Raw genomic sequence first — 27,805 nt, 5'->3', positions numbered from 1 at the left:
AGTATCAGGTCTTGCTTATTCTAGTCAGAAGAGCCTATGGCTCCAAGTCAAAATTTCCTACTTTGGGGGAGAACACCTTCAAAAACAAGGGCAACGTGGTGGTCTGCATGTAAATCATAGAGGAGGGTGCTTGACGTGGCAATAGCTATAAACTGAAGGAGACTAATCTCTAATTTTAATTTTGGATTCACTTAACGGAAAGGAAGCCCATGAGACAGAAAAATCTGACAAAATAGATTTTAACATTAAAAATTCATTGGGGAATGTAGTACAAATTCTAGAGTAACATTTCAGTCTCATTTGTTTTCCACTGGATAATTTGATTCTCAGAAATTTGTGCGGTACGAAGAAATCATCACCGTTTACTTCTTTCAGATTCGTCTCATTCACTTCATCGAGATGAAACAATTGTCATTGCTCTGGCATCAGTGTCTGTACTGGCTGTTTTGGTAATTGCTCTTTTCTTTGGATACAGGATGCTTGCAGGTAAATTCTTCCCTCCCTCCCCCCCTTTTTTATTTTATTTTATTTTATTTTTATTTATTTTTTGCTTGCAGGTAAATTCTGATGAAAGTTTTGATATTGTTGTTCTCATTTGCTTTTTTTGCCATTGTGATAATGCCTAGTTATGTGTTATTCCCCTTTCTTCAGTTCTTTATCTTGTTTGGCAATATAGGTTATTTACTTTCATTTTTAAATGTCCCATAAATCTACTTAATAGATCAGATTGTAGGCAGCAATTAACTACCAGTTTCGGTATCATTTGATGTCAATACGTCTTCCCTGTGAAGGCCACATTTCCAAGGTTTAATGTCCACAGCAGCCTACTATATGTACCTTCTGTATCTTTTGGAGTAAGGGTGAGCAGAAGGTAGATCTACAGACGTTTTGTACTTCAACTCCCAGAACCCCTTGCCAGCATGCCCAATGGTCAAGAATGCTGGGAGTTGAAGTCTAAAGCATCTAGAGATCTGCTTTCAGCCCATCCACTTTAGAGAGGTGTTCCACCAGTACTAAACCTTGCTGTTGGCAACAGGTGACAGCAAGGAAACTCTCCATGATAAGAAGAATGCATGTGACAAGCTGCTTTAGATGTTGTAGCTAATGCCTTGAGCAACACCACATGGGGAAAGTAAAGTGTGAAGCATCCTTGCACTCACCTCATCTTTGCTAATACTGTTGTTGTTTTTAAATTGCCTCTTGCGCTAGTCTAGGTCTGGGTCCCCAGATGTTGGATTACAATTCCCATTATCCCCAGCCAACAAAGTCGGTGGTCCTTAATTATATTTGAAAGATATCTTCTAAATAGGTTCATCCATTGCCAAACATGTTGTGTTATTTGGGAGCATCCGCACATAATGGTAATCAAGGTATCCAAGCTTAATAAGCCACAATGTGAACAGGCTACATGCTGGTACATGCAGCCCCTTCACTCCTGCTTTGGTTTTCGCATGAGTGAGTAAATAAACCATGATGTTCAAACCCAGAATTATGTTTGTGCATCCAAACAGGCCAGGATTTGTAAGCCAACAACCAACCCTGGTATAAAAACCTGGTTTACCTGCTTGCGTGACAGGAGGAACAAAGCAGGAGCAAATGAATTGCATCCATTAGCACAGAGCTCATTCATAGTGTGGCATATTAAGTCGGGATTCCTAATTCATGGTTATGTATGAATGTGGCCACTGTCTGACCATTTTTGTGTGTAATACCATCCTGGTCTTAACTTTAGTCTGGATCTTCTTCCCCAGGGGACCGTAAACAAGGTCTGCATAGTATAAACATGATGGAAGCAGCAGCATCAGAACCTTCATTAGATCTAGATAATCTGAAGCTCTTGGAGGTAAGTTTTCAATTTGGAGTTTCCAGAGCTGTCTTTACACTTCACATGATTTATAAATAATCTGATCATTTTAGTGCCAGATGTTCATGCTAGTCAGTGCAGGAGAGTATTTAAAGATCTTCCCTCATAATCAAGCAAGCTGCTAATTATTTAGTTAGCAATTCTTTTGTACTTTGCAACTAGGAGATAAAGGGACACATTATTTGTCACTGGAGAATATTTGTGAAGAAATAATTCCACGGGTTTGTTAGCAGCAGCATTTAGAATGCAATTCACAAGTTTGTGGTGAACCTGTGTTGAACACAATCATGGAGCCACGTGTTTATTTTAACAAAGAGTCAAACTAGACTTGACACTAGCCACATCTTTGGGATTCTCCTTCTCTTCTTTTTTATTAGCATCAGCTGTAGGGCCCCCTGAAACGGATTTGAATTATTGCACAGGAAGTTAACCCTTCCCCTATGCAATTTTCCTATAGAAAATTGCCTCCTTGAAGCTGCTATTTGCCCCCATAGTTGCTATTTGTTGCAAATACAAGCCTGGGGTGGATTTTCAACACAGAAACTACATAGGGGATATGGTTGAAAACCCTCTCTTTGTAACATGGTCTCAATCCTTTTGCCCTGAACCTGTTGCTGTTTTGAGAGAGAATGAATTCTAATTGTGGGCTTCAAAGACATGACTAATGTAGAATGCGTGTACAAGCAAAACTCAAGCCCATCAAGGTTCTCCAAATTCCACCTTGAAGCTCGTTCAGTCTTGTGTATGTATCAGATTGCAATTGCGTTGTTTTTCTTTTCACACATATCTTTCCAAATATATGCATCAACTGTGTGCATCTTTGGAATATGTATTCTTCTCCCATTGATTAAAGCAGGCTTGTGCACATTTTTCAGAAGTATGCATGCTGTCAGTTACATTTTTGGGGTTCCATGAATCTCATTGCAAGCTCGGAAGTGTGTGGACTTTAACCACAAATTGCATTTGAGTCCAAGTTCGGACTGGAAGGTGCAAACTGGGTCAGTCCTCATCAAGAACAAACATTTTATTTATTATTTATTTATTATTAATTACATTTATATGCTGCCCAATAGCCAGAGCTCTCTGGGCGGTTCACAAAAATTAAAAACATTCAAAGTATAAAACAACAATATAAAACCATACTATAAAATGCAATATAAAAGCTCAACCAGATAAAAACAGCAGCAATGCAAAATTTAAAGTTTAAAACACTAAGTTAAAATTTATTTATAGACTGTTAAAATGCTGGGAGAATAAAAAGGTCTTCACCTGGCGTCTAAAAGCATATAATGTAGGTGCCAAGCGAACCTCCTTAGGGAGCTCATTCCACAGCCAGGGTGCCACAGCAGAGAAGGCCCTCCTCCTGGTAGCCACCTGCCTCACTTCCTTTGGAGATATGAGAAACAAATTTCTCATATATCCTTAGTCTAATGTCATGTCTAGTTTGACCTATACTTTTACTGTCTCCACGAAGCTGTTCCTGTGGTTTGGGGCCCCCTCGGGATCAACATTCAGTACAGCCAAGATGCCTCAGCCAGAAAAAAAAATTGGCAACTTTCCTGTGCACACATAGAAGTACTTTCCCCCTTTTGTACATGTCTTTTTGGATCCTGGCCAGAAATAAATGCAGTGCTGTATGGGAGTGAAATGCAATACTGCAAATTAAAGGCTACATAGAAACGAGCATGCTCAAGCTCATTGAAATCAATGAATTAGTGGACCAGTGGATTAAGTGTACTTCATTTGGATGTTCAACTAATAGCTACTTTAAACGCATTTTCACAGCTGATTGGTCGAGGGCGATACGGAGCGGTATACAAAGGTTCCTTAGATGAGCGCCCAGTCGCTGTAAAAGTATTTTCTTACACTAATCGTCAAAACTTTATCAATGAGAGAAATATCTACAGAATCCCGCTGATGGATCAGGCCAACATTGCCCACTTCATTGTGGGAGATGAGAGATTCACCACCGATGGACGGATGGAATATTTATTAGTGATGGAATATTATCCTAATGTAAGTTATAATCTGAACTCACTGTTTCAGACACCTATGGGGAAATAAAGATAATGGACTTCTGTCTTAGTTAATGTAAAAAAAAGTATTCTGTGGGAATCTGCATTTTCAAAAACACCAGCATGCCATTCTTATAATGCGTTGTATATTTTTGATGACAATAGCTCAAGTTAAAGAAGGGTTGCCAGGAGTTGGATTGCATACTTGTAAAAGCCAATCTTCCCCAACCTGGTACCCTCCAGATGTTTTGGACTTCAATTCCCATCAGCCTCAACCAACATGGCCAATAGTAAGGAACATTGGAGAGGTAGTCCAAAACATCTAAAGATGTTTTGGACTACAGAGGAAGACTACTTAATTTTGAACGGCTGTGATATTGGGGCAAGGAGCATATTTTAAGGTCTAAATCAGCACCTTCCCAGTGGAGTCCCAAGTGTCTCTTCCCTTCTTCCCTGTAAGGAAATAATTGCCAGTCCATGAAATATGGGTAGGGTTTCTGAGAAAGTGTTTGCTGCTGCTTATTTAACATAGCAAAGCTTTTATGCATCTTATCACGCTTAGGTGGCATGTGTTTGAGCTTTGGAGGTCTGGTAGATAAGCCCACATTTTGCTTAACTTAATTGCATGTAACATGACCGGAGTGCGAAACACAGCACAGTCTCTTCCTGTCTACTTTCAATTGACATCTGCTGATTTTAATTGTTCTTCTTGTGAAAATATTTGTCATTTCCTTTACCATCATGAAGTGCATCTGGCAAAGTGGGGCACAGGGCTGTTCTGCGATGCTTAGATGATATCAACAGTAACCACAAATGCATTAGCCTGGTTCTATTGTGAATAAGTGCAGTCCCCAATGTTTTCAAATATTGAAATGGGAGTATTAGAAATGTAAGCTGTCTAAAAACCTCTGTCAGGGACTGAACTAATGAAGTGCACCATCCTTTTTCTCCAGGGTTCTTTGTGCAGGTATTTGAGCCTTCATGCTAGTGACTGGGTGAGCTCTTGTCGTTTGACACACTCTATAACTAGAGGCCTGGCATATCTTCACACAGAATTATATCAAGGAGGTAAGGTCAGGAGGAAGCAGGTCTCCATGGAGTTAATTCAGTCTTGTCTGATGGCTAGCAGAGTCATTGGATTTTTACAAATTTGTGTGTGTTGTTTAATGGGGCAAACATTTCTCTCTAGAAAGTCAATTCTCCTGTAAATGTTCACTTCTGTGTTCTTGAACTTTGTGCGAATTGAGTTGAGATCCTCTTAAAGAATTAGTAACGGCTACTAGGTGTCTTATTTTGAGTGCTTCATTTAAGTTAACTTATATGATAAGCGTGTATAGCCTCAGTCACTATTTCACTATATGTGAAATAGTCACAAACTATTTCACATATGAATGAAAAAGAGGCACAAAGCCGGAGGAGAATGCTCAGAGAAGTTGGTGACAAACCAAAATGCATAAACTGAGTTAAATGATGGTTGGGTTCTGCCCTGGAACATGCCAGCCAATTGACCACTATTTACATAATTACTTGCCACGCAGCAGGGGTTGTTGTCATCTGAATGCGGTGGGGCCGGGGTGACTTACCCACTCTACAATCCACAATATGTAGGAGGGGTTTTGGGGTGGGCTCAAAGCCACCCCCACAGCACATTAGGTTCAGAAGACACAGCAACCCCTGCCACATCGTGGGTAATTATGCAAATAGCAGTTGCGCAACCAGCAGGGGCAGGAAGAGAACCCATGATGGGTTCTTTTGCCCCCTCGATGGTCCAAACCCCATCATCGTTTATGTGCCAGGTAACCACATTTTCTGGATCAGGACACATGAAGGAATTAATTGACTTTTTTGTGTATGGGGAGAAATAATAAGGGCCCCTCTTTGTGTCATGTTTTCACCATGCAATTTAATTTGTACTTATTACTTGGGGCCATGCTTTCATCTTTAAAACAAAAAAAAAGGGAGATAGTGCATTATTAATTGCACTGGCATAGATACTTCTTTATTGTAATGTTCACACAGTTCATTGTATTTTGAAATAATCCTGATTATATAATAGATTCATAGATTTGGAATGTAAAATCATACAGCATTTGTCATAAATCTATGTTTCAAAACCAATCAATACATTTCTAAAACTATTTTCATGAACATGCAATCTTATAAAAAGAATAAAAACATAACAGCAATAGAAAGTCATAGAGTAGAAAGAAAAACCAAGAGATCTAGAACTTAATGCCTTATAATTGAGCAACAGTGTCATCTGTTCTACATTACAGAAAACACCCAAGATTGCCTTCAAACGTTCAACAGATCCCACAATTGAATTCCTAGTTACTTTGCTCTCAGGCTGTGTTCAGATTAATAGTTGCTCCACAGGTTGAAGACTTTAACTTACTTTAGCTCTGCTTCCAGTGCACACACATCTCTTTGAAACAAGCATCCTATTTCCCCCAGTGCTGACAAATCAGTGGCTGAAGGTACAACACAGGGACAAGCAGAACCAGAGTCCACAAACAGCCCAAGTCAGATCCAGAGTAATAAACAGCAAGCCAAGCAGTACAGATAAAAGGGGTTGTGCAAAGAGAGTAGCCAAGGTCACTTACAGGGTTTAAACAGAAGGTAGGGGTTGACAGACAGGATAACCAGCTGGAGTCAATCACAGACATTGTTTCCAACAGTTCCTCTAAGCTTCTACTGGGCTTTATACCCTGGAGCTAATAGAGCCCTACCCAAGTCCCAGCTGCAGTCATTCAGTCAATTGCAGAAACTCCTCCTCATGAGGAGAAGCTGCTCTGCTCCTGAGTAGATCTGCTGCAGCCTGGCATTTCCTCTCTGACTTGGGCCTGCTTCCCCTGGCATCGATGTTCCCTGGGACATGAGGGCTGCTCAGCCTCTTCCTCTGAAGTAGACCCCCCTTCCTAAGGGACTCCACCGAGGACTCTGGTCCCTCCCTCAGTGAAAGAGGCTCTGTCAGGGCTTGGGCATCAATCCTCTGTTGGAGCTTCTAACTCTTCCATCTTTGGAGGAATCTTCAGAACACAAATTAGATCTTTCTAAATGACCTAAACAGAAGTACCCAGTGTATCTGCCGCTCTTGTGTTGCATGGAAAAGCCTCTAGGGCTTCTTTTTATTATTATTGAAATTGATGAATATGCAAGTGATCATCCTATAAAAAATAAAAGGGCTTATCTGAAGTGGGGCTTTCCTGTATAGGAGAAGGAGGGTAATTTTAAAGGGCTAACTTGAGCAGTCATGCAATACAGCAAGCAAATGCGCCCATAGACACTCACTGTAAGCAAGGAGAATCGTAGCTTTCTTGAAATGTCTGTGTTCTGTTTTATATGGAAAACCCCCCAATGAGAAATCCTAAAATTGTATGTTCCTTTATTCAAGCAGATCGCTACAAGCCTGCCATCTCCCATCGTGATTTGAATAGCCGCAATGTATTGGTGAAGAATGATGGAACATGTGTCATCAGTGATTTTGGTCTCTCCATGAAACTAACAGGAAATAGATTGGTGCGCCCAGGTGAGGAGGACAACGCTGCAATTAGCGAGGTGAGTATAAAAAGGGAATGCAAAGGATGGACATTTTTAAATAATGAACAATAGGAGAAAAATGCACGTTGGAGCTACCTTCAGGAAACTCAAAAAGTAACAGGCTGAAGGTAACACCTATACATCTGCTTTGAGAACGAATAATTGATTTTAAACTTTGACAAAGGCCAGTTTCCAGTGCTTCAGGCCCAGCTTTCTCATCAAAATGTCCACAGGCAGAGCCCAACCCTTTCCTGGTTGCTGCTTGTAAATATTTGGAAGGGGGAAATCTAAACTTGGAATACTGGTGGGTCTTTCATACCTGACACAATAAATGTGCATGGTCTTAATAGGTTGAAGGCAGGGCTCTGCAGGCGTGTCTGCTGCTGCTTCTGCCAACCTAAAGGTGAGTTGGTGGCTAATAGACCCCAGATCTGGAAGGACAGTGGCTCCCCTCCCTCTCTCTTTCCTCTGTATTGTTTCCAGAAGTTAGCAAGGCTTTTCCTTACGTTTGGTGGCGGCAAAACCAGTTTTGAAAGTGCAAGTATTCTTGAGAAGAAGATACAGACAATCCTGCCTCTTTGAGTGTACCCAGTGTGATGCATATGTGTTGGTCTCTCTCTCTCTCTCTCTCTCCTGGCACAGTAGAGTTTAGTGATATGGAAGGATGATTATCAGTTTAGACTGATGTTAGTTCATTTTTCATATGGTAAAGTTAACGAATTTAGACTGATAGTGACAAAGAAGTAGTAGTAGTGACCTAGAAGTGACAGGCAGACTCCATGTCTCATTATTTGTTTGCATAACTCGACAGACCTTTCCAGCACCTCCAGTAATTGCTGTCTGTTTGATATGAAAGGTGAAGGGTTTGATACTCCTCTGCGGGTGGTTCCATAATTAAAATGTGTGACTGAATCTGTAAAAGGAAAATTTTACAGGCCCCAGCTGAAAATAAGAAAGGCTTTGCTATCAATTCTGAGGTCAAGGAAATGCTGGACTTTTAAGCTAAGCATTCCCCTCTTTTTGTTTCACTGTGGTTATTTTATAAAACTATTAGACTATGCAGCTGAAGACTTCTGTTGAGAATGAGGACATCGTAAAAGGGTCATGGATGTTAGTTTATATGCAATTAGTAGAACCAGAAAAAAACCCCAGGATGGCTCCAAAAAGAATGTTTATGTTCATGCTTAATGCCATCTTGGGAATGAAAGCAAACATAACTGAAAACATTTTCTTTTCAACTGAATTACTTTAAAAGGTAGGAGCAATAAAGAGGAGTCCATAAATACTGATCTAACATAAGAGTGTCACAACATGTTCCTGCAGGTTGGTACAATCCGCTACATGGCCCCTGAAGTGTTGGAAGGAGCAGTGAACCTGAGGGACTGCGAGTCAGCTCTGAAGCAAGTGGATATGTATGCCCTAGGTCTAATCTACTGGGAGATTTTTATGAGATGCACAGACCTGTTCCCAGGTAATAAAGGAGTTACGGAAATCCTCCTACTCCTGTTGCATTTGCTGCTGTTTGGGTTGTTGTTGTTTTTAAAAAATTGAATTGAGAGCTGAAACTCTTTGGTGTAAAGCCCAGCTCTCTTGTTTGTTCATCATAGATAACTCAGTGCCATCTAGTGTTGCACTGTGTAACTGGAGTTTCTGCTTTATGGTGAAATATGTAGCCTTGGTACATAATAACTTAATCCTGCCCAATAAGCTTTAGGTATTAGGGAAAGCTTACATGCTTACAGGCAGTGCAGCTGAATGGATACCCGGGACATGTCCACATGAGGTTTGTTGGGAGGCTTTGTGGTGGCCATTCTAGTATATCCATTCCCCACAAGCATAGCCAACGCACGCACACGCACACCAGTTGTGCACATGCTAGATCAGGGAGATTGGAGGAGAAAATCTACAACACTCACACACTGTGGTATTTTCATACTTTGCTTCCAAGGCAAATCAGGAGAATGAGAAACGTCCATGTGGATATGCATCTTAAACTCCCACATTTTTGAAAAACGAAACGTCAGGTTCTTGGACAGAATATGTGGCAGGACATTTGCTGTTATGTGAGATAATGAGGGGGAAATGTACCTCATGTCTGAATTGCAAACCTTGAGTCTTTTTAGTGATGTGCATCACTTAAACTTCATGCCTGTGGTTTTAGAATAGATTCAACATGTGACACATAGGAAGGAATTCACAAAATTGGGTGGAAGAAGAGGCAAAGAAAATATTTATGCTGGTGTGATTAATACATTATTGTATGAATGGCTAAAATACAACATTCAGGAGCTTCTAGAATATGTAAGATTCTAGAATACAGGATGTGGTAGTTGGATTCTTTTCGGTAAAAAAAAGGGGTGTCCCCTTCTTCGTTTGGCTCTCCTGAACCTTTGCTGCTTTTTGTTCCCCAAACAGAACTACAAGTCTTCTCTTCTAGGCTGATTACATTCTCAAACTGGAGCACTCCTGTTAGGGGCTAATGTTAAACAGCAAGATATATTTTTTGTGTGAAACCCCACTTATTTATGTATTTATTTATTCATTAGAACATTTTAAGCCACTCTTAATCTTTGTGGATTCCAGGGCAGTGTACAGCTATAATTAAAATAATACACACACACCCAAAAGCAGAAAATAAAATAGATACAATAGAACAGACCATAAAATAAGACACTTGTTTCATTTGCTTTATTTATACTGTTGATTCTACTTCTCTACTTGAGAAGTGGAACTAATGTATCCCAGGCTAAGTGGGTGAAACTTTAAAACCCTTATTTCTGACTATTTAAACGAGCAGATGAAATCTGTTAGAATGTCATGAGACATTGGCTTATTCTTTCTCCACCTGGCTACAGTCAGCCTGAAGTTGGACAATCTGTACTTTATATAATACTATGCTATTCCAAGGTCAGAATCCTAGTCAGCCTTAATTCAGGGAGATAAATATGTGTGCAGCTGGAAGACTTTTGGAAGTGTTTACTACATCCAGTCACCCAGCTGAATGTAGTAAACAAGATTTACATAAGCAAGGTAAGCAAGGTTTACTTAAATAAAGAATTCACTGTTCTGCTTGGGGATAAGATGCAGTGAAAACTTTCAGAACGTTTCCAGCTGCGTATTTATGTTTCTGCTACACTCGCTCTTTGGCTGTGTAGGATAACAGGCCAAATCTCTGCTCCGATGCAAGAGGAGAAAATATGATGGGTACTTTGCTGCCATGCCCAGGCATTTCAGAGCCAAGCTTATTTTGTTTTGCCTTTTTTCTATTTCATTATATCACATTTTTAAATAATGCTCTCTGTTCCAGGAGAATCAGTGCCAGAGTTCCAGACGGCTTTCCAAACAGAAGTTGGAAACCACCCCACTTTTGAAGATATGCAAGTCCTTGTTTCAAGGGAAAAGCAACGACCAAAATTCCCAGAGGCCTGGAAAGAGAACAGCTTGGTGAGAAAAGCTAAATGCATGCTGGGGTTTTTTCCCTTTTCATTTGATTTATTTCATATTTAAGCTGCTAGAATATGGGGCCAAGGGCACAACATTGGTTTAATGTTCAAAAAGTTGTTAAGGAGCTTTTAAAAATGTTGCAATTTTATTTTAATTTTGTATTCTATGTTATTTTTTTTAATTATTGTGATCTTTAAATCGTCTCTATATGTTTTAAAATATATTTTATTGTAGAAGTTTAAGAGTGCAATCCTAACCCTCAGATCTGCTGGCTGAAGTAGGTGAAATTTCCTCTTCATCACACCAGTGAAAGCTGCAGGTGCCCTGCCCTCTTTTAAATCTGGTCACTCTAGTATAGCTCCTGCAGCTTTAACTGTTGTGATGAAGAGGGAATTTCACCAGGTTCTCTATATATACAAATGACACCTGCTGAAATTCCCTTTTCTATGCAATTGTTAAAGATACAGGAGCCCTGTCCTCCTTTTCATATGGCCACCCTAGGCTGAAGAGGGTTAGGATGGGTGGATGAGCCCTCTGCTGACGGGGGCATGTCTGCACCAGCAGCCCTCATTATGCTCATGGAAAGCTCCATGCATGTAGATCTACCGCCTGTGGTGTTGCCATCCGTGGCAGACACTGAAGCAGGTTGTGCTAGAGAACAGATCCAAGGCCCCCATCATTCCCCTGAGAAGTTTCAGGATCGGCCCCCCACCATCCCCTGTCTCGACCTGGCATAGGTATTTCACATGTCAAAAACACAGTAAATAGCCGTACTGTCTTTTTAGAATAATTTGATGAAAGGCTGTTTTGTCTGCTCTGGTCCTTCGTTAACATTTACAACAAAAGCGAACAGATGTAAGAACTCTTATCTCACTAATCTAATTATAGCTACCTTGTCTCTAGAAGGACTGAAAATGCTGTCTAAAGTACTGTTTCAGCCATCACACATTGCCCAATTAGTGAAGGAAATCTGGAAATCATACACCATTTTTATCAATTAGCGCGCTGTTATCAAAGGAAGTCATCAGAATTACTTTTGAAGGGAATCTTAGTTGCTCCAGGCCAAGTGATATTAATAGGTGTATCAAACACAATGGTTGTGTTTTTCTAAAAGCTTTAGGATGCATTCCTATGCACCAGGGGTGGGGAATCTGTGGCTTTCCAGATGTTGCTGGGCTATAGCTCCCATCATCCTTTACCATTGCTTAAGCTGCTGGTTCTGATGGGATCTGGAGTTGAACTCCAAACTGTGGCCAGACTGTTAACTGATGCCAGTTACAGGGAGCATGTGACTTCATTGGTATCTTTCCTGGCTACCAGTTTCTTTCTAGACAGAATTCAAACGCTGGTTACGATCTATAAAGCCCTAGACCAGGGTATCTGAAAGACCGCCTTCACCCATACAAGCCTGCCTAGTTCTTCAGATTTTCTGGTGAGGCTATTCTTTCAAGGCAGCCACCTTCAGAGGAATGTTTGGTGGCGACCTGAGAGAGGGCATTTTCGGTGGCTGCTCCCAGGCTGTGGAATTCCCACCCAAGAGAGGCTAGTTTCGCTCCCTCTCTGCTGTCCTTCCACCAACAGGCAAAGACTATTTTATTCAAGAAGGCTTTTGGCCTGTAAGTCAGTCTGTTCAGTTGGATGCTGCTTTTTATTTTATTTTTGTAATGTTTCTTCGTGACTTCATGGACCAGCCCACGCCAGAGCTTTCTGTCGGCCATCGCCACCCCTAGCTCCCTCAAGGTCAAGTCTGTCACCACCAGAATATCATCCATCCATCTTGCCCTTGGTCGGCCCCTCTTCCTTTTGCCTTCCACTTTCCCTAGCATCAGCCTCTTCTCCAGGGTGTCCTGTCTTCTCATTATGTGGCCAAAGTACTTCAGTTTTGCCTTTAATACCATTCCCTCAAGTGAGCAGTCTGGCTTTATTTCCTGGAGTATGGACTGGTTTGATCTTCTTGCAGTCCAAGGCACTCTCAGAATTTTCCTCCAACACCACAGTTCAAAAGCATCTACCTTCCTTCGCTCAGATTTCCTTATGGTCCAGCTCTCGCAGCCATAGGTTACTACGGGGAATACCATTGCTTTAACTATGCGGACCTTTGTTGTCAGTGTGGTGTCTCTGCTCTTAACTATTTTATCAAGATTTGTCATTGCTCTCCTCCCAAGAAGTAAACGTCTTCTGATTTCCTGGCTGTAGTCTGCGTCTGCAGTAATCTTTGCGCCCAGAAATACAAAGTCTGTCACTGCCTCCACGTTTTCTCCCTCTATTTGCCAGTTATCAATCAAGCTGGTTGCCACAATCTTGGTTTTTTTGAGGTTTAACTGCAACCCAGCTTTTGCACTTTCTTCTGAACGAATAAACAACAAAAATGTTTTAATCAATTTTAATTGTCCCTGTAAACTGCCTTGAGTGCCATGTTTTGGTAGAAAGGTGGGGTACAAATAGAATAAATAAATAAACATCTGGAGGGCCACAGGTTGCCCACCCTTGCTATACACACTTACTTGAGGCTTACTTCTTAGAAAGGTGTGTAGGATTGTGCTGTTAACATGTTAATATTATTATTATTATTATTTATTTATATAGCACCATCAATGTACATGGTGCTGTACAGAGTAAAACAGTAAATAGCAAGACTCTGCCGCATAGGCTTACAATCTAATAAAATCATAGTAAAACAATAAGGAGGGGAAGAGAATGCCAACAGGTACAGGGAAGGGTAAGCAGGCACAGGGTAGGGAAAAACTAACAGTAGAAAGTAACAGTAGAAGTCTGCACAACATCAAGTATTAAAAGCTTTAGGAAAAAGAAAAGTTTTTAGTTGAGCTTTAAAAGCTGTGGTTGAACTTGTAGTTCTCAAATGTTCTGGAAGAGCGTTCCAGGCGTAAGGGGCAGCAGACGAAAATGGACGAAGCCGAGCAAGGGAAGTAGAGGCCCTTGGGCAGGCGAGAAACATGGCATCAGAGGAGCGAAGAGCACGAGCGGGGCAATAGTGTGAGATGAGAGAGGAGAGATAGGAAGGAGCTAGACCGTGAAAAGCTTTGAAGGTTAACAGGAGAAGTTTATATTGGATTCTGAAGTGAATTGGAAGCCAATGAAGAGATTTCAGAAGCGGAGTAACATGGTCGGAGCGGCGTGCTAAGAAGATGATCTTTGCGGCAGAGTGGTGAACAGAAACCAACGGGCTGATGTGAGAAGAAGGAAGGCCAGAGAGAAGAAGGTTGCAGTAGTCCAACCGTGAAATAACCAGTGCATGAACAAGCGTCTTGGCAGAAGAGACAGACAAAAATGATCGAATCCTGGCAATATTATACAGGAAAAATCGACAAGATTTAGCTACTGCCTCAATATGAGGAATAAAGGAGAGCGAGGAGTCGAAGATAAAGCCAAGGCTACGAGCTTCCTTGACCGGAGTAATCGTAACATCATTGACAGTAAGAGAGAATGAGAGATGAGGAGAAGGTTTAGGAGGAAAAACAAGCAATTCAGTCTTTGCCATGTTAAGCTTCAAGCGACGATGAAGCAGCCAAGCTGAGATATCTGAAAGACATGCCGAGATACGATCGTGAACATCAGGAGAAAGTTCCGGAGATGACAGATATAGTTGTGTATCATCGGCGTACAGATGATATTGGAGACCATGTGATTGAATAAGCTTGCCCAAGGGCAACATGTATAAGGAAAACAACAACGGGCCAAGCACCGAGCCTTGCGGAACCCCTACTGAAAGGGGAAAGGAGGAAGACGAGCTGCCATTAGTCAACACGCTGAAAGAGCGACCCGCTAGATAGGAGGCAAACCAGTTATAGACAGAGCCACAAAATCCAAGGTCATGAAGGGAATCTAAGAGAAGATCATGATCAACCGTGTCAAAGGCTGCAGTTAGATCAAGGAGAATAAGAACGGAATAATGGCCTTTAGACTTGGCAGTAAGGAGATCATTGGTGATCTTAGTAAGGGCTGTTTCGGTGGAATGCAGAGGACGGAATCCAGATTGAAATGGATCCAAAGCAGAGTTACTAGAGAGAAAGTCAAGACAGCGAGAGTAGACCGCACGCTCCAGGATCTTTGAAACAAACGGCAACAAAGAGACAGGTCGGTAGTTAGACAGAGATAGCCTATCAAGAGTAGGTTTCTTGAGAATGGGAGAGACTGTAGCATGTTTAAAGCAGAAGGAAATGAACCAGAGGACAGAGAAAGATTAATAATATGTAGCAAGGAAGGGAGGATAGCAGGAATAAGATTAATAAAGACGCGAGAAGGAATCGGATCACGAGAACAAGTGGAAGGCTTCGAAGAGCGCAGTATTGTAGACAGTTCATCCGCAGAGACCGAAGGAAACGCAGAGAAATTTGCAGGAGGAGCTGACAGATGAGGAACAGGAACTGGAAGAGGAGCAGAGCTGGCCAGATCAGAGCGGATAGTTTGGATTTTAGCATTGAAAAAAGAGGCAAAGTTGTTAGCAGACAGAGAGGCGGGGAGAGATGGCGGATTAGGCTTCAGGAGAGAATTGAAGGACGCAAAGAGCCGCTGAGGATGCCTAGCATTTGACTGGATCAGCGTTGAGTAGTATATTGACTGGATCAGCGTTGAGTAGTAGTATTCATATATCATAATATATGAAAAACGATACCTTACGGCTGCAAAAAGGGCAGAAAAGGGCAACCAAAATGATCAGAGGACTTGAGCAACTCCCCTATGAGAAAAGCTTGTAATGTTTGAGGCTATTAAGTTTAGGAAAAGGTGAGTAAGGGTGAAGGTGTGTGTCTTAGAAATATATTTAAAAAAAGTATGCTTTGGAGAAAGTGGATTTTTTTCTTCGTCCTCAAAATATTATAATCTGATGTTATCCAATGAGGCTGGTAAATTTCAAGTTATGGTAAATTTCAAGTTATCTGCATAGTAGTAGTAATAATAAAGCTTTATTGTTTCAACCAATGGTTGCAACAAGCATAATAAAAACAATGCTAAAACAAATCATACATGCAAGGTCAGAAATTTTGCTCTGTACATTTGGGCTGTAAGAGTGAAGTTGGCCAATGCCAATAGGACAGTCTTGTTACTGCACGTAAACAAAGAGTATATTCTTTCTGAATCAGACCAGCTGGACTTATTCACACACACAAAAACGATCTAAATATTTAGAACAAATCTGAGCAGAGATAGGGCAGTAGAACAAATACTGGCAGTAGAACAAATAAAGTTATCTGTGTAATGTCGAGGTACTTGTATTGCTCTATATATGTATGGATGCTTTCTTGTGATGTATTTGTCATGGCCTTTGGCTAGTACAATAAACTTTGGATTGATGATTGAATAGTAGGAAAGTCAGGATAGACAAAAATAATTATTTCTTCACACAGCACCTAGCTAAACTATGGAATTCACTTCCACAAATTTGCGCAGTGTCAGGCTATCATTGTCCACCAGTCAGGATGGCTGAATGCTTCCTCCAGGATCAGCGGTACTATGCACCTCAATCCCAGCTGCTGGGGAACCTGAGTGGGAGGTTGCTGTTGGTCACATGACCTACTCATGAGCTCCCCATTGGCATCTGGTTGGCTGCAGTGAGAACATAATGCTGAACTAGTTGGTCTTTTGGTTTGATCCAGTAGGGCTGTTCCCATAGTCTTAATTAATAGCATTGCTTGTCCCTTTAAAACTTAGGATATTTAAGAACCAACAATTAGATGGTTTGGTATCCGCCTGCATACTGGAGTTTTAAGAAAGGCACAGAAAATGCATGTTATATTTTGCAGGCTGTGAGGTCGCTAAAAGAGACAATCGAAGACTGTTGGGATCAGGATGCTGAAGCTCGGCTGACAGCCCAGTGTGCTGAAGAGAGGATGGCTGAACTCATGATGATTTGGGAGAGGAATAAATCTGTCAGCCCAACAGTCAACCCCATGTCTACAGCTATGCAGAATGAGCGGTATGTAGTAGAGCGTCGGCTGTTGGGCGGTATAAAAATGCAATAAATAAACAAATAAATAAATATATGGTGCACATTCATGTTCTATTTCCTAAAACCTGTGCAGTAGAGATGATAATGCATATTTTAAAGGAGTATGGTCTTCACATTAGTTCTTCTCAGTCCACATTCCTTCTCTCAGTGTTCTTCTTGGCTGCAGGGATATCATATTTTCCCAACACTCAATTCCCAATACTTTTGTGCCTGGTTAAATGTGATTCTGTCCCCAGATCGTCTCTTCATTGTTGTGATTGCTCTGTGGAATGGGGTTGTGCCAAGTATCACAGGCCTTACTGAATATTTTTGTGATGTAATTAGTTGCAGAATTGTCCTCTCATGTTCCTGCACATCTAGCCACATTCTTAAGGGTGTGTGTGGTGAACACAACTGCACAAATATTTTATTTCTCTTTAAATAAATATATAAAAATACCCTTCTTCCCCCACACCTTCCATCTATAGGATGTTACAACCTGTGACTAAAAGAGGACTTGCAGGCATATCACACAAAAGCAAACATGCAATTGCGGTTTGCTTTGAATAATCATATTTAAAGGTCCCATCAGCCTACATTTGGCAGGGTGTGAAGTTAAAAACAATCTGTCTCTGGGCATAGTACAGCTTTATTTAACAGGACTGTACAAAAATAATCTTCGCTATGGGCCCATTAAACTGCACAGCTCAAGTATTTATAATCGATTTTGGTCTCAAAGAATATGAGAGAAGACGACTTCCTCTTATAAACATGGCAAATTTCTGTCTCCAGAGGGCAAGCAAACCATAAGAGAGATGCTTTACTGTTAACATCGTGGAAGGGCTAAGATCCCAAGAGCAGACTAACCTGCACAAGTTTATTGCTGAGCAGCTATCCATCCTCACTTAGGACATTTCCAGACAGTGGTCCAAACTGTTACTAGCTGTAGCCGGTGATATCCCTGTCCCCACTGTTTAAAAGGGCGTAGAAACAACATGATTGTGACTGGGATAATCGAGACCGAAAATTATAGTAGCCAGGTGCCAGCTAGAATGGTGAGTATGCAGTCTCTGAAGAAGGGCACACAATCAAATCTAGGGCCTCCTACTGTGGCAGGTGATGTAGCAACAGTGCCACCAGTTGCACAGCAAAACTCCCACGATAGTTATATTTGCTGGAGAAACTAGCCATTTTGTATTTAGATGCTTTTATGGGGGCGGGGGAGGGGACTTATTATGATCACTTTTAATCCTACTTCATTTCTGTTCTGTTTTTTTAAAGAAATCTGTCACACCATCGGCGTGTGCCAAAGATCCGGCCATATCAAGATTACTCTTCCTCATCTTACATTGAGGACTCCATTCACCACACTGACAGTATAGTGAAGAATATTTCCTCTGAGCTTTCGATGTCAAGCACACCCCTGGCGCTTGGGGAGAAGAACAGAAACTCCATTAACTATGAGCGGCAGCAAGCACAAGCTCGTATTCCTAGCCCTGAGACTAGCGTCACAAGCTTGTCAACAAACACAACCGCCACCAACACGACAGGGCTCACTCCAAGCACTGGCATGGCCACCATATCCGAGATGCCTTACTCAGGTGAAACAAACCTCGGCGCTGCAAATGGCCTGCAGCTGCTTGGGCCAACTCCTGTTTGCCTGCAGCTAACAGAGGAGGACTTGGAGACCAACAAGCTGGATCCCAAGGAAGTCGACAAGAACCTAAAGGAAAGCTCTGATGAGAACCTGATGGAGCATTCCCTGAAACAGTTCAGTGGGCCAGACCCGCTCAGCAGCACTAGCTCCAGCTTGTTGTACCCACTGATAAAATTGGCAGTAGAAGCAACAGGGCAACAGGACTTCACACAAGCTGGAAATGGTCAAGCATGTCTACTTCCAGATGTTCCACCTGCTCAGGTCTACCCTCTTCCCAAGCAGCAGAACCTCCCCAAAAGGCCTACTAGCCTACCCTTAAGCACCAAAAACTCAACAAAAGAGCCTCGGCTGAAATTTGGAGGGAAGCACAAATCAAACTTGAAGCAAGTAGAAACTGGAGTTGCTAAGATGAACACTATCAATGCTGCAGAACCTCACGTGGTGACGGTCACCACGAATGAAATGGCAGGGAGGAGCCACGCATTAAACTCTCATGCTGTACCAACCCAGTATGCCAATGGTACAGTGCCATCTGGCCAAGCAGCCGGCTCAGGGACACACAGGGCCCAGGAAATGCTGCAAAACCAGTTCAGTGGAGAGGACAGTCGTCTGAATATCAACTCAAGCCCTGATGAGCACGAGCCCTTATTGAGAAGGGAGCAGCAAGTGAGCCATGACGAGGGCGTCCTCGACCGTCTGGTTGACAGGAGAGAACGTTCCCTGGATAATGGCCGAACAAACGCCAACAACAACAACAACAGTAACCCATGTCCAGGGCAAGGTGTTTCGACCCTTGGCAACCAGAGGACGGCATCAAATTCTGGACAGACCCAGACTAGAAGAGCACAGAGGCCTAACTCACTGGATCTGTCAGCAACAAATATTTTGGATGGCTGTAGCATGCAGTGTAAGTTCTGGTAGGGATTTATTAATGCGTATTGACAAAATTATTCTCAGAATTAAGCATGTTGTCTCAGGCGACAAATAACCCAGTTGTCATTTTCCCCAAACCCATTCCCCCCCCCCCCATCAATCGCTATGGATTCACTTGTCCCAATGAAATTACTCCTGGTCTTTTCAGTGAAGTATCCTGTCAGCTCCATATTTTTAGGTATGCATCTGCCTATCACAATAGTATTTAAAATAATTTGTGAAAGCTGGATAAACATTTCTGCTTCCCAAGAAAGTAATTGTGCTGCCAAAGCAGCTCAGCAGTACCTTTTATCATCTTCTCTTAGAGCCTTGTTTCTTTAGACATGCCAGTAGCTTGTGATGGCAGGCTTGTCTGCTATCTTTCCACACACACAAAATTCCCTGACATGCTAGTGTCCTGTGTCCAGGATATTTTTTATATGCGAGAGCATTCAAACATGCAGTCTCTTACCTGCAGTCTAAAGAAATACAATCTAGCAAGAGTTGTAGCATGTTTTTGCTAATTATTCAGGACACAAGAAGAGATCGAAGAGAACGTATTTCCTTTTTTAAAGAAGTTGAATCCTTTTTCCTAGCATTTTTTTAAAAAATCTTAGTTCCAGTTGAAACAATACAGTTTTATAAATTGGGAGAAACACTGTTTAGTAGATAACTAAACTTAGCGCTGCCCTTTATTTTTTGTCGTTCTTTGAATATCATCGGTTACCAAGACTAGCTCAGGTGAAGTCCGCCCTTTCCACCACCACCCTGCTCCCTCTCCCTTGTGGTCTTTCCTTCTGTATGACACTTTGTGTATGCTTCCTTTTTTAGTGAGTGAGTCATCCCTAGATGGCAAACCTGGCTCAGGAGAAAAGATCAAGAAGCGTGTGAAAACACCGTATTCCCTTAAGCGGTGGCGCCCTTCCACGTGGGTCATCTCTACAGAACCGCTGGACTGTGAGATCAATAACAATGGCAGCGATCGGGTGGTTAGTTCTAAGTCCAGCACAGCTGTTTACCTTGTAGAAGGAGGCACCGCCACGACGATGGTGTCTAAGGATACAGGAGTGAACTGTCTGTGAATTGTTTAAAAGCTGACAAAAATGACATTTTTGCATTCTGTTAAACAAACATGCAGAAGACATTTTTTTAAAAAAACTGCTTTCTCCTGTCAGCATCCCTTACCAAGGACTTGCTTTAAATAGATTTCAGCTATGCAGACAATTTTTTAGCTTATGCTTCCATATTTTTAATTTTGTTCTTCTTCTTTTTTTTTTTAACATTTTTGCACTTTTTATTTAGTATTGCAAAATTACATCTGTCTGTCCTTGACCACAGAATTATATATATGTGTATCAAATGCTGTGGTCTCAAAATATTTTTTTTAAAAAACAAAAACGAAAAAACGTATTGCTGATAATCAGTTTGGACCGGTTTCTAAAGGTCACTAAACACATAAGCCCATTGGCTACAGTGGTGTCTGCTATTCATGTTTTGGGTTCTGTGCACAAGCTCATTTGTATGTTTCTGTGTGACAGTGTATCATTTTTTTTGAACCCCTCCTATTTTTCAATTGTGTTATGTTGAAATGTGCAATAGTCTGTAGTTCACAGTTTGTGTTTCCAACCCCTACTACACATTCTCCCTTTTGGAATTAAAAGGTGTTGGGATTTTTTAATCTAATAATTTGGCAGCCTGTGCTTTCCAACTGTGAACTCCTCACAGCATCATCAGCTTGAAGCAGCTGTTGTATCTATCAGTACGTGTGCTCTAAGGTCACAGTTAATGCATGATTTTCCCTGACTTGAAAGGGCTTTTTTTAAAAAAACAGAAAAAAGAACAAACTTTCTTTTTTCATCCTTCCAAATTAGCCATTTTCAATTTTCTTCATAGTGGATGATGCAGGTTTGGAAAACTCTAAGCAAGGAAGTGTTGAACAAAATGTAGAGGAATCAAAGGTCAATTTGTACAATCAGTGAAGGTAGTTGCCTTCCCAATAAGTTTGATACTTAATAAACTTGTCCCCCATTAGCAGATTTACAGGGTAAGGCCCTTTCTACACCTAAGGGTTATTCCAGGAAAATGGAGGGATCGTCCGTCCCCTCTCCCAGGATCCCCTGTGTGGCATTTGGATGCACAGGAACGATCCCGGCATATAGGGCTAGTGTAGACATGCCCTAAGAAAGCTCTACCTTGGATAGATAATCTGTGGTATATCTTTCCCAAAGCCAAGATGCATGTAACAATTGCAACTATTGTGTGTGTAAACTGGCTCTAGCTGTCTACCGCTTTCATTTTATCTTTTATGCCATTTGAACAGTTAAATATGGTTTGTGTTTATGTACATTTTTTCCTTATTGAATGCTTTTGGTGCATATTGAAAAGTGCATTTTTGCCTAAGCTTGATAAGTTATCTTAAAATTTTACTATAGGTAGGTTGCTAAGACAGGCTTTTAAGTAAAAGAGCTAAAAAAAACAGGGACTAAGTTGCATGAAAGTCATGTGATGAATTCCTAAGCCTCTGTTATTTTCACTGCCCAAATGGTCTAGATCACTGTTGCATCAGGTTGCCTATATGTAATTGGCTATTTTAGAGTGTATTCAAAAGGGTTCTGTTCCTTCAGTCACCCCCCCCTCTTTTTATTATTATTAATTGCCCCTTTAGAACACTACTCATGTCTATCATGTGAACATATCAAGATTTTTCTAGGGGAAACGTTCAATGTATATCTAACACTACATATCTGTGCATGAGTATTAAAACGTCTGGCCCATTAAGTACCATTTTGAAAGTCAATAGGGACATCTGCCTAGGCAGAAACGGGTACATATTTGCTTTCTGGCCCTTGTCTCAGCATGAAGCCCTTTTGTCTCAGTTGTTGTTCAGGCTTATGTAACATTTACAAAATATATCTATATAAGCTAAATAGCACCTAGCATGACATGCTTCTGAATACAAGATTTAATTTTGTTTCATCATGACCCAGGATTGACTTAGTTATTTGGTCCACATATGCGAAAACCTCAGCAGCACTTCCCCATACTAGTTTCTGTCAGACTGTTTAATTCTACTTTTTAGGCTTCTGAAGAATTGTTTATTTCCTTAATTCTGTTCTTACCAAGTCTTCTTCTACACGTGAACACTGTGTTCAAAGTTCATAATAGACATTCAACTACAGACTAGAGTAAATTTTGATATTGTTTGGATAAGCTGGTTCATTTGAATAATGAAGGTAGTCAATTAAACTCGTTTAAATGAGATAAAATTTGGTCCAGGATATTTGCATAATAGGTAAGTTAGGATAGCATCTAGAATCCACAATGATCTTGATTAATATTTAAGGCACTCCATCAGATAAGACATCATTTGATAAATATGTCGGAAGCCCTCTGTTTTTCGCCCTCATGGCCCACTTCTCATCATTTTAAAATATCTTTCATTTTCCCATCACATTGATCTGCTGTAGTGTCATCCTAGACTGTTATTAAGTATCGCTATAGATATTTCCTGCTGCATGCCTGTTCTTTTAGGAACTTGGGGCCTAATTTTTTACAGTGTGCATTTAGTTTGGCCTTGCCATACTTTATTCTTATTTGCTTTTAGAGTAGGGTGGAGCTGAATACGTGTGGCTTTTAGTTTCCACATCAAAAGTTTTTGAGACGCTTTCATGGGAAGCAGTTCACAGCTTTGGAGCGATGAACTCCTCGAGGCAAGTTCTAAATGGAAACAGCCAGTGAAGCTTTAAGGCATTAGCAGGGTCAGCCCCACCACCAAGCACAGTGAGATGGCTGCCTCAGGCAGCTGACTTTGGGTGTCATGAAAGGGCAGCAAATTGTTGTCTTATTATGATGATGCTTTTCTTTTTTTTTTACTGCCAGAGAAAGGAGAAGCACTTTCCAAAATAATGGATAGTGTCCAATGTCAGCCCTATGTAGATTAGACCCATTGAAAATAATGGGACTTAAGTTAGTTGTGACTAACTTAAGTCTCATTCATTTCAATGGGCCTGCTCTATGTAGAACTATCATTGGATGCTACCCTCTGCAGGAGGGCTGCCGTTTGCTGCTTTGTCTCAAGCAGCAGAGCCATGTCTTCTGCTGGCCCTGGGCATCAGCTAAAGAGTTGTGTAATCCACAGTAGCCCTTAAACGGCAAGTTTAGGGAACTTTAGTTGGGAAAAGCTATGCAGTCCCCAGGGAGTTCTAAATGTTCACAGTCATGCTCCCCACCCCAGTTGAGCAAAACTCAGTGACGGGGGGATTCATCAGGGGAGCAGCTTGGGAACCCGTGCATGCGCCACTGAAGGCCTCCAGGTGAACCTACCACCTGAGCTCCCTTTGGGGTCAGGAACTTCCCTGGGCAGACTTTGGTTCTACGTCAGACGCATCCTACCTTCCTCTCTAAAAGCTGGACAGCATCTCGCAGCATGTCCTCTTAGACCACGGGTGTACAACCGCTGCCTGGCCCCCAGGATTCCACAGAAAGCCCTGTCGCCCCAACCTTCAGTTGTTTGGTGGTTCCCTGGCTTTGGTGCAGTTTTTTCCCCATTCTAAGAAGTTGAAATGCCTCTCCTGCAGCTTAGTTACTGGCAGTAAGAGCTTTACGCTAAAATAGGCTGGGGTGGGTGTGTTTGGGTTTTGGCCCTGCCTGTTTTGCCTTCAGTCCCACCCATCACTGGAATGTGCCCCCCCCCTCCAAGAGCTTCTCCAAAATGGAATTCAGACTCGCCTCTGTCTTAGGCCACATGCAGGCAGCCTGTGAGCTCTATGCAGTCTGCAGAACCCCCAGGGGCCCTGACAACTTTTCCTACTGCTCAGCTCATCGGCTGGGGAATGGAAAACAGATTGCTGATGAGGATCGCTGGGATGGGGAGGCTTTAACCTCACTTCCCGGGGGGGGCGGTGGGGAGGCTGAAGACTTAGGACTTCCTCGGTCTCATGAAAATTAACAAGAATTTGGAAAGGCTACTTAAAAATCAGCAGAATGGGCAAGTAAAACTGTGTGAGTGGTTTTCAGCTTAGCAGTCTCTAGACCTCTTCTGGTGTAGTATTTTATATGTAAAGGATCTGTTGACCATGATTGTGTGGCTCGATTGGGATTTCACGGATATCTCACATCCGCATAGTTCAGTGCACCATTTTGAATGCTCAAGACCAGAGGGATGTCGAGCCTCAGGGCCGAATAGGCCCCCACCTGGGGTCCCAATCCAAGCTTCCGGAGTTCCCCACATGCCCATGATGTCCCCTTTGCCCTGATCACTTGGTGGTGCAGTCCCCACCCCACCCCACCCCCTTCCAAAAGGCTGAAATGGCTCTCCTAAGGCTTCGTTCCTGGCAGTGAGAGCTTGAAGCTAAATCAGGCTGGTATTTGTACCCCGTTTGCCTTCAATACCACCTCCTTTGGCTTTGGCTCCACCCATGACTGTAATCCATGAAGAGCTCCTCCAAAATTGAATTTGGCCCTCAGAATGAAAGAGGTTCAATACCCCTGCTCAAAAGAGTGACTCTTCTATGCCCTGAAAATGACTCCATAGGCATTTAACCCTTGGATGATCTCTGCACAGTTATCAGAAAAAAGCATGTTTGCTTTCTTTTCTAAAAAAAGATAGTAATGTATCAGTAAAGAGGCATTTATATGGAGAGAGCTTCTATATACCAATATTTTGGAGTGAGAAAGTCTTTCACCAAAAGGTGATTCCTTTTCCATTTTGAAAGAACACATTTCTAAAAAATGGATACCAGAATGGTGTCTATGTTCCATTACTAAACAAGTCAGAGAATATTTATTTTTCTAGTGAGGCAAGGCTCATCTTTTGCCCTGTAAATTTCCCCACACGAAAATATTTACTCATACTATAATTCAGGGGAAGAGAAATGGTGCACAGTTTAAACACTTGCACTATTGTAGTTATGCTTAAGTTGTATAAGTAAGCAAAGGATTGAAAAGAAAATGAAGATATGGTAACCATGTTTTTAATTCATGGAGAATCAGTGTAAAAAGCATGCATTTTGTGTTAGATTTAAACAATGTAGTAATTCATGCTGCCTTTGTCATCTTATTTGAATCCAGAAAGTTGTTCTGTTTGGTGGCGACACTTCACATTACTTTTTTTTTAGTAAATAAGCGCAAAAACGAATAAGTGCAAAGTTACAGGTCTACATACTTACTCTGCAGTACCAACAGTGATTCTGAAGCATTTTTAATCCTCAATGCCTATACTTTAGGGGGGGATGGAAAAAATACGTATTCATGTTTGTCTACCAGCAATTATTTGTGGTGTAGTAATGACAAGTCCTTTCATGTCAGCTGCATTGCTAAGGGCTGCTCCCTGTGTTGTATTCTTATACGCGATTATCCCTGACGTAATAAAGAATTGTAATATGCCTATTAATATAAAGTTTATAAAAGCCTATTCCATCAATCTGTATAAAGAAGAATAACTTGTGTTTTGCTTTGATCATACTATGTATGTTTTTTAATGCATTCTTCATTTAACACACCACAGGTCACTATTACAATTTTTTGGAGATATATTGTATGATATACTGATTTCAGTTAGAAAAAATATGACTAAAATGGCTTACTCACTTCTGCTACTTTCATTAGCTACTTACTCTATTTGACAGAAGCTTCAAAATAATTTTGAACCATAGCTTACAGTCCACTGCAAACCTTATCATTAAGTTGGCTTGCTTTTCCCTTGCAGGGGAAAAGATACAGGACCCCCATATCTTTTCCCTGCAGTAAAATAGTCTAAGGAGGAGGTTTTAAGAGGAAAAGTGGGTACTAGGCAAGGATTAAGCTCGTACTTGCAGGGGGGTGGCGTTTAAAAGAGGAAAATTACATGGCACCCTGGAGTGGGGAGTCAGTACAGGCCGAGCACTGGAATTAAGATCACAACATGTCATAGGCATTATCCAATAGCTGTCCGTGACACTCAATTGTATTACAGAGAGCGCTCTTGATTCCAATGGTCTTGCTAGTTGGGCAAATAATTGCATTTATCAGCAACAACATCTTGCAATTTGAGTCCGATGAAATGTGATATCACTGAAAGAGAAGTGCTTCCTTGAGCAAAACCGGCTGGATCCTGTGCGCAAATGAGTAACAGCCGCACAGTTGCTGCGTTGTAAACTCCGTGTTTTAAATCAGTAGGACATCTGGAATAAGCAAAAGTCATTTCCCATTTTTCACTTTGATGCATGAGCATCCTGACATTCAACCCAAGGAGCCAAGCTTTTATGAGTGCCCCAGTTCAAGTACTCACAAAAGGTTAAGCCTTTTGCTTTACCTCATGTGTGTTATTTTCAGTTCTTTGAATCGAACCGTAACACAAATTAATACAAAATTGCTCACTTCCCTTCTAATGCTGTTCAGTTTTAAAGAGGATCATTTCAAGCACAATACTATGCATGTTTGGACAAGAAACAAATCCTGCAACTCCCAGCATTCCTTAGGCAGCCAAGTGGTTGAAGTGCCATTTTAGACAGTTTGCCTCTATTTCCTTGTTCCTTGGAATTTGAACTTTGGGAATGGCCCTGTTAAGAGCATTGGTCTCATACTATTTGAGCTGTAAGGGAATACTCAAATGTTTAAAGGCAGAAATTAGACTTCAGTCTTCAGAACTCTGTTGGCACACACCCCATTATTTTAATAGACTGTACTGAATAGAGCTTGAACTGCAAGACTGCTTTGAGGTTCCATCTAGACAACTGCTTCATAAATTACGGAATTGGAGCAAAACAACTAAGGATCCTGTGATACTGATTAACAAATTTATTGTGACATGAATTTTCATAGTTACTGTTTACACAGGCATCAACTATCCTGGAAATTTGGTCAGCTTGTGTACTGTAATGACATTACACGCAATGAGATGAAAGGAGAAGTAAAATGCAGGGGATAAAATACTTGATCACATCAGAATTGGGTGGGTGTCCTTGACTCAAACCTAAGAACATGGATTAATACAAGATCCAGTCAGAAATCAGGAAATGCCTACTGTTCTTTCCTTCCTCTATGACTTTAGTGCAACAGTATTTTCTAGATTGTTTTAAAGCACTTGATTTAGTTTTGGTAGCCCTGCAGTCATAGCCTTTCGACAACTATTGTTATTAAATATCTGTTTAGCATCAATACTATGATAAGTACTGTACCTTTGGTATTTTTGCAGCCATATCCTTAGTATGTCCAGCACTTAGAGTATGTCCATGAAAAATTCAAATTTGAGTTGCAAAAGAAACAAAACAAATTAAGGAAATGACCATTCTTACACACAGACCCCTTGTTCTGTTTTCATTTGTGTAGCTTATGCAATGTTGAACTATATTTATGTTTGCTTTTTCAAACTGGAGGGAATGTGTTGCATGTAAAGTTGAAACACATCTTTCAATGGCTGTAGATTTAGGGCTCCGTCCATTTCAACTACA

At 41.3% G+C, this 27,805-nt stretch overlaps 1 protein-coding gene across 2 annotated transcripts in view; it reads left to right on the top strand.

The window, feature by feature from the left end:
- BMPR2 (bone morphogenetic protein receptor type 2) overlaps positions 1 to 21,192 on the top strand; it is a 99,770-nt gene extending 78,578 nt beyond the window's left edge. The window contains exons 4-13 of one of the 2 annotated variants that reach the window (XM_063116152.1): positions 376 to 486; positions 1,752 to 1,843; positions 3,650 to 3,880; positions 4,833 to 4,947; positions 7,277 to 7,437; positions 8,743 to 8,890; positions 10,727 to 10,863; positions 16,623 to 16,795; positions 18,089 to 19,371; positions 20,208 to 21,192. In XM_063116152.1, the coding sequence (XP_062972222.1) occupies positions 376 to 486; positions 1,752 to 1,843; positions 3,650 to 3,880; positions 4,833 to 4,947; positions 7,277 to 7,437; positions 8,743 to 8,890; positions 10,727 to 10,863; positions 16,623 to 16,795; positions 18,089 to 19,371; positions 20,208 to 20,458 (2,702 nt within the window). In that variant the 3' untranslated portion in view covers positions 20,459 to 21,192. Of the gene's footprint in view, positions 1 to 375; positions 487 to 1,751; positions 1,844 to 3,649; positions 3,881 to 4,832; positions 4,948 to 7,273; positions 7,438 to 8,742; positions 8,891 to 10,726; positions 10,864 to 16,622; positions 16,796 to 18,088; positions 19,372 to 20,207 lie in introns of both variants that reach the window. The other variant, XM_063116151.1, reaches the window with a different exon arrangement.
- Positions 21,193 to 27,805: the final 6,613 nt, after the last annotated feature.

This window comes from Elgaria multicarinata, chromosome 2, assembly GCF_023053635.1.
Source record: "Elgaria multicarinata webbii isolate HBS135686 ecotype San Diego chromosome 2, rElgMul1.1.pri, whole genome shotgun sequence".
NCBI lineage: Eukaryota > Metazoa > Chordata > Lepidosauria > Squamata > Anguidae > Elgaria > Elgaria multicarinata.
The sequence above is the reverse complement of the archived record's forward strand: the minus strand, read 5'-3'. Positions and strand labels throughout refer to the sequence as shown.